Genomic DNA, 15,190 nt, shown 5'->3' with positions numbered 1-15,190 from the left:
ATTACTAAGTTTTTTAGAGATGAGCAGCTGGGCTTAGAAAGACTGTGTTCCATGAGATCACACGACATGCCTGGGAAGAGCCAGGAAATAATACTCAGTGCTTTTGAGCCACAGTGTTTCACTCTTGGAGCAGAGTTCAGGACCTTCCTTGATGTCTGATGAAGCAGGGGTGCCCCACCTTTTGGCCAGAAAAGGTCACCAGCCAGTTTCTTATTAAATTCTTGATGATTAGATGCCGAGGTCCCCTTTTCATGTTTTTCACATGCCCCCCCCCCCCCCTCCAAGTGACAAGGGGTTTTTGTGGTAGATTTACTTCTCATCACGTAAGAGGAAAAAAACCAAAGACCTCCCTGTTGGGGAGGAAACCAGTAAGGAACAACTGCAGGTCATCAGAATAATTTATCCAGGGCACCTCCTTTCAGTACCCAAAAGTCCCAGAGGGAAGACGACAGCAGGGAAAACTCTGCCAGTCAAGTAGAGCTGTTCTTACAGCCCAGATCTGTCATGTGTTGGGTGGATTTTTTTTTTTTCTAGACATGCTAAGCTCATTTTGCTTCTTTGTCCCATCCAAGGAAGGGCAAGACTTTCAGAGTTCATGACAGAGGCAATATCAAGCTTAAGGCATGTGAGCATAAATTGGCTGGTTATTTGTTTCACAAGGGCTTTACTATTTCTGATGTCCTTGAGCAAGTTAATCTGGCTTCAGTCCAAAAAAAAAAATGTAAGTGAGAGACTCCAGACTGAACTGTGGTAGACACTGGATTGTGCTCTAGATACACTGGGTACCACCTAGATAGAGGAAGGCAGAAACGGAAAGCAGTGACAAATGCTGGAGCTTTTGGGAGGGAAAGAATCCCTGACCATCTGTCTGTACAGCACGCGAGGAGGGAATCAGTTGCAGACTAAATCGATCATGCTGACCTTCAAACTGTCCCCTGGCAGTTCCAAAAGAGGTGCCCCAGCTGAAGCTAATCTAATCGCTTTAAAAAAATACAGAAATGGAATCTGTCACATGGACAATGGCAGGCTGAAACAACTGCACTAACAAAGAGAGGGGAGGTAGGGTTCAGTTGCTTAAACCTATCCAGCCGTGCTATTTTAGATGCCCTGTGGGAGCTAACAGATCTGCATGGGGCTGGCAGATGTGACACAGGACCTACAAGGCGCTTAAAGCAGCAGCTAAAGGATAACTGGGGGACCCTGGGGCATAACAGAATTTAGGCAGCAAAATCCCAGAAGGCTTTGTTTCTAAAATGGAGTGAACCCTGGAAGTACCTGTGTCTCTCCAGTTTGTAGTGCTAGCCTGGCTTGTGTAACAGAGCTAAGTGTAAGCCTGGCCTTTGCTGTGTGAGAGTCAGTGTCAGAATTACCTGTCTTGCTTCTCCTCTGTGTACAAAGTTTTGCTGGTGCATGAAGGTGGAGCTTTCTGGCCTGAGGGAAGCTGTATATGGCTGAAATTGAGGAGGCCAGTCCTTCATGTTTTATGCTGAGGATGCTACTTTTAACATGGGGCATTATCTAGAATTAAAAAAAAAAAAATAAAAAATCTACTCATAGTCCCTTAGGTTGCTTATGTTTCTTGAAAGATGCAGTTTTCCAAGCTCATGGATGTTTCATGGTTGAGGCACTTGTACACACCGGCCTGAATGTGAAAATGTGTGAACAAGCTGCTCCCGCTGCATTTCACTCCTCTCTGGTGGTATGCTAACCAAGCCTGCTGTATTTGTATCTTGACAGAGGGAGGTGGCCTACCAAAAGTGGTGACAGTGAGCACAGCTGTGGCTGTGTCTGTGGATGGGAAGATGGGTATTGCTGCAGGTAGGACATTCTGTTTTCTCTTTTTATCTTGCATGAAATGGTTGCATCTTGTATTGAGAGTGGGAGCTGAGAGCTGTTAGCTTGTCACTCAAGGGAAATGATGGGAGCCACAATAGCTTGTGATGTTGAAAACTAGGCTAAACAAAGAATATTAGAACAGGTACTGAATGGCAGATAGGCTTTTGAAAGGGAAATTGGCTATTTGAATGGAAGCTTCCCATCTTCAATGCTGGTGAATTTGTGGATTGAGACTATTTCTCTGGAGCATGAGTAGGTTGAGGAGACTGTGCAGGTTTTGAACTGTTTGCAGGAGACATTTGTTTTTGGAAGAACAGCATGTTCATGCATCTCCATCGTTATCTCTGCTGAAAAAGTAACTCTTGCTGGTGGAATGGGCTTGTTGCTAGATTTCTAAGTGAGACGTATGGATTGCCGAACTTATCTTTGTATGTGAGCTTTAAACCCCTTTTGGGAGACCTTCACTAGTCTCTGTGTCTACTTTTGGAAAACTCGTAAAGCACGTTATTTCCAAGAACCTCAAAGCTTTTGAAGCGTTACCGTTTTCTGCAGCAGATGCTTCAGCCTTTATGGAAGTACTGTAAACTCAGAAGTGAAATGCAACATTAATCAATAATGCTGACATCATAGCCAACTTAAATGCTGTCTAGGAGTATTGGGGTAAAAGAAAATGTAGTTCAGTGGAATTTTTTTTAGACTGAAAGCATTAAGGGAAGAGGTTGATGGAACAGGTAATGGAGTAATTATCACCAGAAATATGCTGAGATGCAAAGCTGCTTGTGAAAAAATGGTTAATGTTAATGGAGTCCTGTATGGTGGAAGGAATGACTGAGTAGAATAGATACAAACAGTGACTTCATTATAGGAGTATCCAGTCGATAGAAGGCCATATAACAGGTACGTTCAGATCAGAGAGCCGTTGCTTTTGCCTAGGCTGGGTGGGATACAACAAATGGTCTTCAGTACTACTGGTCAGTAAAACTATGGTAGTTTAAGTGTATCTGATGAAGCGTTCCTTAATTTCCAGGCTTTTAGTAAGTTCTAGTTGAGACTGGTACTCTCTTAAGTATGACCTGAGCATTGAGAAAGTACTTACAAGCTGAAGGAGGGGTGTTATGAAATAGCACTTTTTCCTGATATACCACCATTTCAAGCCCAAAGCCAGGAAATCATTATGAAGTCTGTCCAGAGACCCCTGTGAAAAAGAGATGGTTTCAGTGAAGTTCATGTTAAGTAGGTTCTTAGGTCATAGAAACTGCTCTCGAAACTGATACTAGCTGGCACTGTTATGAATATACCCAGCAGAGAATGAAATATCGTTGAAACTGTACCAGTGGTCTCTGTGCAGTGCTGGAGCATTTCTCTAAGCATGAATTTGGGAGGAGAAAAAACATCTTTTTTAAAAAAAGATTGTTTTTCATGGTTCTTTTCCTTCCCTTTCCTGACCTGTGAGTTAGAGTGGAGGTACACAAGCAATTCATCTGGCACAGCATAAATACGATGAAGGAAACTTCTGGATGGAAGAGCTGAAGCAAGAACAAGTGGCAGGAGGATACGCCCCTGAAAGAGCCATTTCTCTTGTGTCAGCAGTGCTTTTCACAAACCCTGTGGACACTTGCACCCTCTCAGTTATGTTGAATCAACTGTCTGTGTAGACATGCTATGAAGGGGCAGGATCCTCTGCAGAGGGAAGAGGAGGGTGGAGAAAGCAGCAGAGGGTAGGGAAAGAAATCATGATAAAACAATAACAAGAAAATAAAAAATCTGTCATTTGTGGAAACGATACAGAACAAACCAGTTTCTTCACTGGTAACCACAGAAGTTGAGACACAGAAATGAATTCTCAATTGCTTTTATTCCTTAAAGGTATCATGGTCTCTGTCACTAGGAGGCACATTGGGTGACCTGACCACAAGCATTTTCTGCTTGCTTCCACACATGGTACACACAGATGGATGTGTGCATTGATAAATCCTTATGCATTGATAAAAACTACCTATATTTCATCCAAAGTATGGGCTGCATGGACCAAAGGGTCCAAAGTCCTTCAGGCCCTCAACTGTAGCCCCTGTTGACTTCAGTGGGAGTGCAAGGGTTTGCTGAGGTATGTCCCATCTGCTGGCTTGGGCGTAAGTTTACACCATGTTTTGGAGGTTTCAGGGAGCAAAAAAAGTCCTATATCTATATTACTGTTTGCTTTGTTTCAAGTAGTGTCTAGATTCATCATCTGAATCTTTTGTACCAGTAGTAATTTTAAATTTAAAAAAAAAAAAAAAAAAAGGGAAATAATTGTGGTCACACTACCTATTGCAATACTGCTTGATCTTGAGGATAGCAGCTTTGAGAGTAAGGATGTAGGTCTCTCTTCATCTCCCCTCACACTAACATAATAATCCTGAGTGGCTAGGACCTGATTCTGGGCAAACTCCCCCAACAAGCAGAGGCTGCAGCACAAATGATGCTAGGCAGTGGTGCAATACCATCCTGGGTGCAGGAGAGAGGTGGAGGAAGGGGAATGAGTGGAGACACAGCAAGAGGCAATCAGAGCAGAATGGGATGCAGATTGTTGTTATTGTTATTTTGATGGCATCAGCCCTCGGTGGGATTGATATGTGTTCATATAGAGTTAGGATACTACCAGAACTTTGGTACCCAGCAGTGGTTCCCAGAAACCCACATATCTGAGTAGTTTCTGGATAAATGCTGTCACAGTTCTGTAGAAGGAGAACAACAGAGACTTTTTAAGTGCCCCTATAAAAGTGCAAGCGGTATGAATCGGCCTGTCATTCTGCTGCTGATCATTACTGTCACTTGTTTGACTTGACAGTGCTTGGGGGGGGATTTGTAAGTGCTCTGAAATGTTCGCTATGCATGCAGTGAAAAACTGAGCTCTAGGATTTATAGCCATGCCTGTGGGGAAGGGAGCACCCCCAGTGCTCCCATGGGGAGGACACCAGTGACAGGGAGTGTTGGGCCCTTTTTCTTCTGGTAGCTGAACAGCAGTCCCCAGCCAAGGCAGAGAAAGGCAAACTAGAAAAATCAAATGTCCAGGAAGATGACACAGGCCTGGGTGCTGTCAGGGAATGACGGAGCAGTCAGTCGGGATTAGAGAGCGACCGGGCTAGAGGGCTGAGAGCAGGGACTGGTGGGGAGTGCAAGAGCCTCCTTCCTCCCGTTTCAGTCTGGCTTAGCTCAGAACAGTTTTGGGGGGAGTATGAGGTGCTCCTCTTACCATTAGAGATGCTGCTCCACACAAGGACAGATAGGGAGGTGGGCAAATTCAGGAGGGAGGAGCTGTGTCCTCTGTCCTGCCCTACCCTCTCCCCTTTTCAACCATCCCTCTCCTTCTGCTGTGGGCCAAGCCCCTGTACCTGGGGCATGAAGGGGATGCACAAAGGATTCAAGGTACCTGCAGGTCTCAGAGGACATGGTGGAACCAAGGCAGGGTCCACTTGTGCGACGTGAGTTGGTGTGGTCTCCTTGGTGGGAAGCCACACAGGCTTCTGCTTCTGTCTTGGCTATATCTTTGAATTATAGTATCTACCTGCTATATTGTGCTTTGGCACTGCAAAGCACTATGCAACCATTAAGTAATGCCTGAATGATTAATTATAATTAATTAGAAGGCAGCTTTTCTCCTGGGATGTCAGTCCAGTACCTTTCACGCACGCTAACTTTGTTGGAAATGAAAAATAAGGAATTGTGATGGCACTCTCCCCAAGCCAAGTCCTGCCCCAGATAGCGCTGTCATCTGCTCCTTCCCATGAGTCAGTAGCCTAGAGCTTTCTGGTCCTCAGGGGGTGTGAGGCAGAAGTCACATGTAGTTGCTGACAGAAGCTTTTAGTGATTTAAAGCCTCAGTGAAACCTCTGGAATCTGCACAGGAGTTTAGCTGTCACTTGGGGCCGTGGTATGACGTCTCTTTCAATGCCTGACCTTATCGCTATTTGACTTACGTGGCTGTCAGCTGGCTGCCAGTCCCACCAGGGACAGGTAGGGGTTTCTTTCCATTAGGTTCCTTGCCGATACCAGCAAACCACGGGGCACACACAGGGTCTGTGGTGCCAGATAAAATACGGTCCAAATGGGCACTTGGGAGATGCCGGTTTATTTTATATGATACCTCTCTCCTCTGTTTATGTTCAAAGTTACTGTTAGTTCTTATCTGCAGTGATTGGACCATACTGAAATCATTATCTCATGACACCAGCCGTATATAAAGATGTATTTGGGGAGAGTCCTAGGCAAGTTCCAACTAGGGTGAGAGGAAAAAAAAATATTGTCTTTATTTTACAGAGAGAGTTTTGGGACACTGAATTATTAAAGGCTAGTATTTTCAGAAGAGCTCTGTACTCACAGCAGGAGCAGGTTTTCAAAAAAGCTTAGGGTTTTTTCGAAAGTATTTGAAATCAATCAGTCTGAAAAATAGATAATGGGGAGTACTACTGCCATTATACCTCTGGTTAAAATCCAACCTCTATCAGTCTGGTGGAAGCTCTTCATTTGAAAAGCAATTATTGGCCAACTTGATGTCTCTCCACCCTCTTCCTTGGTCCCCAGTTTTGGCTACCTGCTGTCTGTTACCAGCAGGCAGAGAGAGGAGCTGCAGGTGGCTTTCAGCAGTTCTGTTCTGTGGCATCTTTTCAAACTAATCTACACACAAGTCTGTATTCCTACAGTTTTGTTGCTTGGGTGGATAAAACATTTCAATCTTCTCTCCAGAAAGTGACAGTTGCACCTGCAGAAGCTGCTGAAATGCATGGAAATAACCTACAATATCATAAGCACCTTTTACATGAGAATAGCTCTATCCATGCTGGAAAATTAAAATTATTTCACTGGGCTGGCTTGGAAACCAGCATCACATTAGCCATACAAAACCTGAGAGCAGCTGATCTTATAAATGTGCACTGCAGTATTGAGAAGGAATGCTGTCCCTCTTTTAATGCTGGAGGCTGTGCCAACATTGTCTCAGTGCAGGGACTTCTATGAGCTCTCAAGGCATCACCAGATGCCTTTATGGAAATGACAGTCTCCCCAGCATCCAGGGGCAGCAGGGGTAGAAAGAAGGAAGACTCAACTTGTTTTCAGCCCATCACCTGCAGCATCTGGTTTCTGCCTGATGCCATTGCCTTCTGGCAATCCCTGAAGCCCAGGCAGTTTCTCAGGCATCCCTTTGATATGACAAAATGAGACATCTGAAAGGGCCCGTGCCTTGGACCTGAGTCATAGTAAGTGTTAGGGGCACTCAGTAAGGCAGAAATGCTGATGATTTTAGTACTAACAGCAGCTGTGCCTTCTCCACCTCTCAGGACACCTGTCTGGAAGCCATTATCAGTCGGTACACATTTGGCTGGCCTAAGGGTTGAGCCAATGCTCCGCGGGCCAGGGTATCAATATTACATGGTGCCACTGGTGTGCCAAAACCAGTGTCTCTTGCATCCTTCATCCATTCATCTGCCTGCCTGCCATCCACTGCATTCTACTTTTCATACTGAGCCTTGGGGGAGAGACCAGCAAGCATAAAGGTTGCTTTTTGGGGTGTTTCTGGAACAGACACAAGGTGTTCTATGAGCCAGACAAAAGTGAGGTGGTTGCCTGATTTTGCACTAGCTGTGATCTTACAAAGACTGCCTTTTGCCAAGGTGTCAGTGCTGGGGCCACATGGTTCCCTGTTCAGAGCTGGTTATCCTCCAGCCAGGTCAGTGAACAGGCGAAGAGAGCAAGTATCTGCCTGAAAAACTCCATATAGATGTCTCCATGCACAGACAGCAACTAGTGACAAGGGGGTCAAATACTTTTATTTTATCCTCAAAAGAATGTTAAAAATAGGTATGTGAGACATCTCTCATAGTATTCTGCCCACCCTGGCTGGACATCAGCAATTTCCTTTTCTTCCATGGTGTATCTGCTGTCTGCATGGGCTGTAAGATCTTCAGTATGAGGATCGTGCCTCCTCCTTGTGTGTGTGGACGTTACCTATTGCCTTGCAATGAGCGCTTGGCTGGGGAGAAAGCTAAGACAATAGCCAATTCTGTAGAATAAATATTTCCTTGTAGTTTCAGCTGGGTGCCAGAGTTTGCACAGTGCAGCACTTGCCAGGAAGAAACCTTCTTTAAAAAAAGTGAATCAGCCATCTTTTCCTTGGCCCATGCAGGTGGTTCTTCACCCAGCACAGAGCAAATGTCCCCACAGTGGGTGGGTGCCTGTGCCCAGACCGTGCCCTCACCAGCCCTTTCAAGGAATTTTCTCAGTGGGACACCAAAACAACTTGTGAGCAATGGGATTTCTCTTGTGGGGTCTGATGAGGTATTGCTCCAGGACATCCCTGGTCCTGGAGCCTGTTCCAGGCTGGAGCTCCAGCCCAGGAGCCTGTTCTTGCCTGTGCGCAGCAGAAGTCATCTAGCCTAAGGTTATCCATCACTGCTGCGTCTATAGCTCCTCTGATTGCCATGGTTGTCACGCTTGAAGGGAAAAGAGCCCTTGACACTGGCTCAGGAGAGATGTGTATAGCTGGATTTTTTAGATTGGCACCCAGCGCCTTTGCCATGTTCCCTTTGCTTGCAAATTATTTGATATCATTTTAATTCTGAGCCGAATTAGAGCAGTGCACAGGTTGCCATAGCAACCATTTCCTTGTGCCTTTTGGTCTGACTCATTGCAGACAATTACTCTCGCGCTCCAGGATTCACAGATGTGATAGGAGAAGAATCATGTGCTGGGCTTTCAACTTTTTTTTTTGCTTTTAATTTCCTTCCCAGCTTCTCTCGCATTAACTCTTACCTAGCTAGCACCAGCAGGGTCCTGTATCTGTGCCCAGGGCCACGTGGGCCCATGGGAGCACATTGCATGTAGAGTGTGTGTAGTTGCACAGTTTATGAAGGGAATTGTGCATACCTGCGTATATTTGCATACACAAACCGTTTCTCTGCAGTGTGTTGTGTGGCTGTGATACCTGTCTGCATGTGTAACTAGGGGTGTGCACAGGTACAGGTACTCACGGAGTGATTTACACTTACTCCTGTCTGTGGTGGGGCTACATATTCACATGTGTTTTCTGTGTGCATGCAGGTATGTACATGAATAATCCCTGTGGACATGGAAGTGTACCCAGTGTGTAGAGTCTGTCAGTATGCACTGAGCATACAGGGGGACTGACAAAGGGCAAGGGACACAAATGGGCCAGGACCTTCCGTTTGGAGCTGTGTGAAGATCCACAGACTGCCAAGCAAGTGGCATTAACACCTCTGACCAAGTAGGGTGAAAACCTAAATCCCTGTGTGAATGCAAAGCCAGTGCATTACCTTGTTTACACCTGTCCCCCCACAACAGCCCATGTCTGTGCATCTGAAGTACATGGAGTAAAGCGATGTTGTCCATGCAAGGACCATAGGCCATAGCACAGGTGTGGTTGATGTCATGAGCTGTATTAGGACCTATAGTTCAGAGGAACAAAGTCATGTAAGAAGATGCTGCAAGGAATCACAGAAGAAGTCTGTAGATGTAGGGATGAAGTTGGTAAATATTACAGCAGAGGAAATTACAGGAAACGTCTTGTAAAATGGTTTGGCTTAAATTCAGCCAAGGCACAAGCAGACAAGTTTTGCAGGGTGAGAACCACAGAAACTTAGCAGATCCGAGGGCAGTTCCAGTCTACTCCTGAGGTACATTCCTTTTACCGCCAAACTCAGCCTGTTTCCTTTCTGAGTTGTTCTTCTCCTGCCCTACCTATCCACCTAAGGCACAAATGTCCCCATCACAAGGCTGTGTAATGGCTCTCCTACTGCCAGCTCTTCCCCTCCTAAGACCTTTTTTATTCTCTTCCTTTCCCTCACTGGGATACAGAAGCCCCACTCATAGGACCATAGGATAATTCTGGTTGGAAGGCACCTCAAGAGGTCTCTAGTCACCCTTCTGCTCAAAGCAGGGTCAGCTATGAGGCCAGACCAGTTTGCTTGGAGCTTCATCACACCAATAGTCCCAGAAATATTTCTTGTTCTTCCCTAATGCTCTTACACTGTGCTCTCACCATCTGTACCGTGCAGAGGCTGTACTGATAGTCATTCTCTTTTTTTCTCTCCCTGTCCTTGCGGTGTGGAATATCAACAAATCTTCGTGGCTTGCCAGTAAATGTGGAGGTGCTGAATGCAGGCTGGGTTGCAGCGGATATGGGCTCAGTGTTGGATGGTGAGGCATAGATGGCGGGGGGAAGGAGCGGGTGGAAGGTAGTCTTCCCACTTCTGCCCGGGGTGCTTGGCTGGGAGCCCTTGCCTGGAAGCTCTGGAGTGAGCGAGCGGCTGTGTGGTGCTTGGTTGCTGGTTGGGTTTAAACCACAACACCTGGGAAGTGCCAGGCTTTCCCAAGGCAGTGGGGAGGCAGGGGAAAGGTGTGTGCAGGAAATACCTACGGTGTGGACTACACTGCTGCCTAGGATGTGTGGAGGGGTGGTCTGGCTGCTGGCTTTTGGCACTGCTTTCACAGGCAGCAGTGCAAAGCCTGGAGTGTGGGGAGGGAGCAGTTCAGCTTTTGGGGACAGTATGGAGCCCACATTTCTGGGAGGAGTCAGTAAATGGCAATGCCCGATTCTGTTGCCTTCCATCTGTCTGCCACCACAGGCAACTGCTTAGGCTGCTTAAGCTGGCTCTGCAGAGAGCCTACGTAGAATGGGAAAAGAACAGACAGCAAAGAAAGCTTAGAGGTCTTAGAGGTCAGGAAATGTAGGGATAAAGTGAGAATTGCTTACAAAGCAAGCTGAGTTAGACCTTGCAAAGGAGATTAAAAAGATTAAAACAGCAAAATATTCTTCAGCTATTTGAAAAAAATATAGAAAGAAAAATAAGAAGTGGGGCCACTTCTGGGCAGGAAAAGTGAAGTCGAGGTCAAGGAGTCTGTAGTCTAGGCCAAAACCAAAGAGGACTCTGTGCCCAAGTTATTGATAAGGACAGCAGTATTGTCCTTGGAGAAAGAAACAAGCTGGCCACGGGGAGTAAGCAGCTCAAGCTGCTTAGTGCACTGACAGTGCTGGGCCTGACAGCCTCCCTCCAGCCCTGGGAGAGCTGGCACATGAAAACAGGCTTGTAGCGAGGGATTATTTTTGCCTCTACCTGCAGTGGTAACTCCATGCAGGCTGGAAAAGTGAAAATTCAGCAGTTAGGATTAACAACGGGGGAGAAGTAAGTTGGTCAGTCTCAGACCTGTAAGTGTGACCTCTGTAACATTTGTAGCACGCTAGAGGAGATCTTGAAGGGAAATGTAATTATTACCAAGCAGTTAGGGGGAAAGGGAGTCAAGCAATATGAGTTTATCAACGCTAGATCATGCCAGACTAACCCAAAAGCTTTCTTTCAGATGATTGTTCCTGGAAGACAAAAGAAATTTCAAAGGTTTCATCTCTGTATTTCAGTAAAGCACGTGATACAGTGCAACATAAACAATTAGTTAACTAGAGGTCAGGAAAGGCAGAGGAGTTGTGAGGGGCAGGGAGGCAGAAGTCAGTCTGGGAAGATGGCAGCAGCAAGATCACCTATCAAAGTCTAGCAAAAGGTTACCTGTAGCACTCCCCCATGGTCACCCATGGATTAGGCTTTGCTTACATTGACCTGAGACCCTCACTCAGCTAGCAATAGGTAGTGAGGAAGATGATTCAACACTAGAAGGCATTGCTAGTACAGGGAAGGACCAGGATATAGTAGAGAAAGCCTTATTTGACCTTGGCAGGAGTACCAGCAACAGAATGAATTTCAGTAGTATGACAGACAAGGTCATATGCTTGAGAACTAATATTAGAAATTTTCTGTAAGCTGGGAACTCTGTGAGATCTGGCAGAGAGCACAGCAAGCAAGGCTAGAGGCAGTCCTTGTCTTATGGGAGCTGTTGGGCCCATTTTGCCAAGTCTCAGTGAGGATCTTCAGTGTATTACCCCCTGACGCCCACATAAATTTCAGGGAACCTTCATCATCTGCCAAGTTCCATCCTGGGATCCTTGCCAAAAGGCAACTGGGTAGATTCAGTGGTAAATGTATCCTCAGAAAGCTCAGGAGAAAAATGCTGAGAACTTCTGTATTAGGGGATGGTAGGATGATAGCAAGTGATAGTGTGATGTAGTTGTGGGCAAAGCAAATGTTGTCCTAGAACATACCTGGAGATGTGTTCCCAGTGAGGATGGGGATGCATTGGTGCTCCTACACAGAGCCCCGTGAGACCTCTCCTCTAGTTTGTGTTACAGTTTTGGCCAAAAGTATGCAGGCTGAGATGGGTACACACAGGCCAGAAAGATGATGAGAGGAAAAGGAAGCCTCACTCTGTGAGAGGAGCCTGGGAGTACCCCGTTTGTTTAACCACATGCAACCAAGGCTGAAGTGGATAGATTGCTGTAATAAACGCGTCTTGGAGGAAGCATTTAAAGCACACAGCTTGTATGAAGACACTGTAGTATAGACAGGCCATGAAAACAGTTAAGACAGAAAACTAGAAGAGGGTTTCTGGCTGATAAGGTAATACAGCTTTAGGTGGAATCTGAGGTAAAAAGACAAATGGGTTTTAGCTGGAGCTAGAAGAGACTGTAAGAAGGTGGTGGTGCCTTGAATGGAAAGAGATGAGACTCAGCTACCCTGCAGCCCTTCTCCATCACCAGGGAACTGCTGAAGTCCCTTGTCTCACCATGCTACAGTACAGTTGACAGCAAGCAAGATACAGGGCGGTCACTCAGGGCAATCCCTGTTCATCGCAGCACTCCTTTTGGGTACAAGGCCGGGCCTTTTTACTGAATAATTCACACACTCCATAATTTTAGTCGTGACTGAATAAAAATATGCTTGTTAATGCAGCTGAAAGCCCCAGCACAAGCACCTGGAAGGCCAGAAGTTAGGGCTGACCTAACCCCCTCTCTTAGCCTTTGACAGCGTGGTGGTTTCTCTTGATTGATTTGGGTTTTGCAAAGTAAAGAAGAATGATCTGAGAAGCCCCTGCTTATGATAACAAGCCTTTAAAAAGCAGATGGGCGTGTGGGGGCTGGTGTGTTTTGTGGCAGCTGAGAAGTGACAGTTGAGGAGATCAGAAAAGGGAGAATCTGAAAAGCAGCTGGTCAGAGGCAGTCCCTGAAAAGGGGATGATCACTCACAAGAGAATGAAAATAAGGGGAAGAGAAAGAATAACTGGGGGATCGAAGACATTTATGTCTAGTGGGAGAGATGTGAAAGATAACCATATAAGACCATGAGTGGATGAGAAAGTGGAGACTGCTAGAAGGGGACCATCAGTTTAAATAAAGGGCTAGATTTTTCTTTTGCCAATAATTGCAAAAATCTGGAGACTCTTGTTTAAAATCCAGTGAATTTATACTAATATAAATGTTGTTATGAGTGGGATCAGAACCAGTTTCCCATAATCTGGCTCCCTCAAAGTGACTTGTTAGGGTTTTGCCCTAGCATTTCCGTATGCCTCCATCTTTAAAGTAGGAACAATATGCACACAGCCTGGTGAGTGTGCTCTGAGACATTGGTGGCAAGGAGTAGGGAAAGGTTATATTTACTATTGTATGGCAATAGTTAAGTAGTATTTACAATACAGAGCACGGATTTTGATGGATGTGGAGCATACTTCAAACAGGACAAGGGAAAATTGACTCAAAAGGCTACAGTGTTGTTCCAGAGGTGAGGAAATGCTTCACAGCGCAAGACTTAATGAACTCAACCTGCTTATTTTACCAAAAAGAAGACTGGGAGATTACTTGATTAGAGTATGAGGTACCTTCACAGGGAGAGGTGCTGGTTACTGAACATTTGTTTTTTCAATCTAAGGGAGAAAAGCATGACAAAAACCTGTGACAGGAAAGCAGTTTCAAATGAGATAGTAAGCATGAATGCTAATGGTGAGCATGAGTAGTTACTGTAGTAAGGTACCAGGAGAAAAGGGAGTTCTTCATCTCTTCAGTGTTTTTTAAATCAAAGGCAGATGCCTTTCTGGAAGATTCGCCTTAGCTGTATGTAAACACTCACTGTTGGACTTTCTACAGGATAGCTTCTCTATTTTCTGTTTCATAAGCTAAACAGATTGAGCTCTTTAAGCCTTTCACAGCAAGGCATTTTCTGCCGCCCTCAAATAATGTTTGTGGTTCTTTTCTGCACACTTTCCAAGTAGCGTGTGGTACGCAGAAGGTCAGACTGAATGATCTAAAGTCCCTTCTGGCCTTTATACTTTCTGAATCTCTGCCTCTGTGAATTCATTAATGTTTGCAAGCTCCCAAAGAGCTGCCAAAGGCAAGCACTATAGAAATGCAAAGCATTGTTGTTACTCTGGATACTTCCCTTGAGCTTTATGAGAGCTGGTTGAATATTTGTGTATTGCCTGTGCGTATTTCCTCAAATGAAATACCTGAATTTGTGTCTCATTCAGTGCCCTTTCTGAGTTGATTTTCTGCAGCTGTTCTAACAAACAAGTTTATTCCCAAGTCAGGACACAGAAAAAGCGAATACGAAGGGCCAAACCTCAACTTGGAGCCCTGAGCAAAGAGCGGCACATTGTTGTCCTGGCCCAGGAGCTCCACACAAGGCAGAGTTATTCTTAGCATCACGCTTTGCTTTCTCCTTGGCTCCAGGTGACCTACATGTGGCCTCTGCCTGGCTGCAGCACAGTCCTGCTGTGGGAAAGAGAGGTCTAGCCCCTGTTGATTGCTTCTTTCCCACCCTCTAAAGGGACAAAAGCTCTCATGGTGCTGCCTTGTCCCCAGATTTGCAGGATGGCTGTTGATGTGGAGAGTTCCCCAAAATGACACAGGAAATCTTTATTTACTTGCACTCCATTCTGTAACTGTACTTGCCAGGGAATACTTATACTTTTGTCTGTATTACGCAGTGTTCTCAGAGGGAAGGCTTTTGGTCTGCAGAAATCCCATGCTAGGACTGCATTTATCTAATCAGAGTATAGAAGCTGACCCTCTGACCTGTGCTTCCAATCAGTGCTAGCAAATGCTGTTCAAGCTGGCACAGCAAGCTGCTGCTGAACAAGATGCTGAGGAGGAATTCTGTTTTATATATTATATATGTATTATATATATTTACATAATTACATGTTTATATATAGGGTGTTACATATGTGTGTGAGTAGATATGTATTCAGGGCAAATACATTTGCCAATATCAAATAATAATCAAATTATAATTATCAAATCACAGAAAATCACAGCCTGCTCCCAGATAATACATGCACTGAAAAGGCTTAGAGTCAGTGGATGAGTGTGTTGGCTTTGCTTTTTTTCTGTTCTCATTTCTGGTATTATATGAACTACTTAGTAATATCTGTGTGCCCTCCTCTACCTACATGGCAAAATTAGATTAAACTATGTGTCATAGACACCA

The 15,190-nt window shown here is 45.2% G+C and overlaps 1 protein-coding gene across 2 annotated transcripts in view; it reads left to right on the top strand.

The window, feature by feature from the left end:
* The window catches only part of CACNA2D4 (calcium voltage-gated channel auxiliary subunit alpha2delta 4), a 131,302-nt gene that overhangs the window by 61,753 nt on the left and 54,359 nt on the right, over positions 1-15,190 (top strand). For both annotated transcript variants that reach the window (XM_056338976.1, XM_056338975.1), the window contains one exon: positions 1,738-1,818. In XM_056338976.1, the coding sequence (XP_056194951.1) occupies positions 1,738-1,818 (81 nt within the window). The remainder of the gene's footprint in view (positions 1-1,737; positions 1,819-15,190) is intronic.

Source organism: Falco biarmicus, chromosome 5 (assembly GCF_023638135.1).
Source record: "Falco biarmicus isolate bFalBia1 chromosome 5, bFalBia1.pri, whole genome shotgun sequence".
Classification (NCBI taxonomy): Eukaryota; Metazoa; Chordata; class Aves; order Falconiformes; family Falconidae; genus Falco; species Falco biarmicus.
This window is presented reverse-complemented; position numbering and strand designations above follow the sequence as displayed.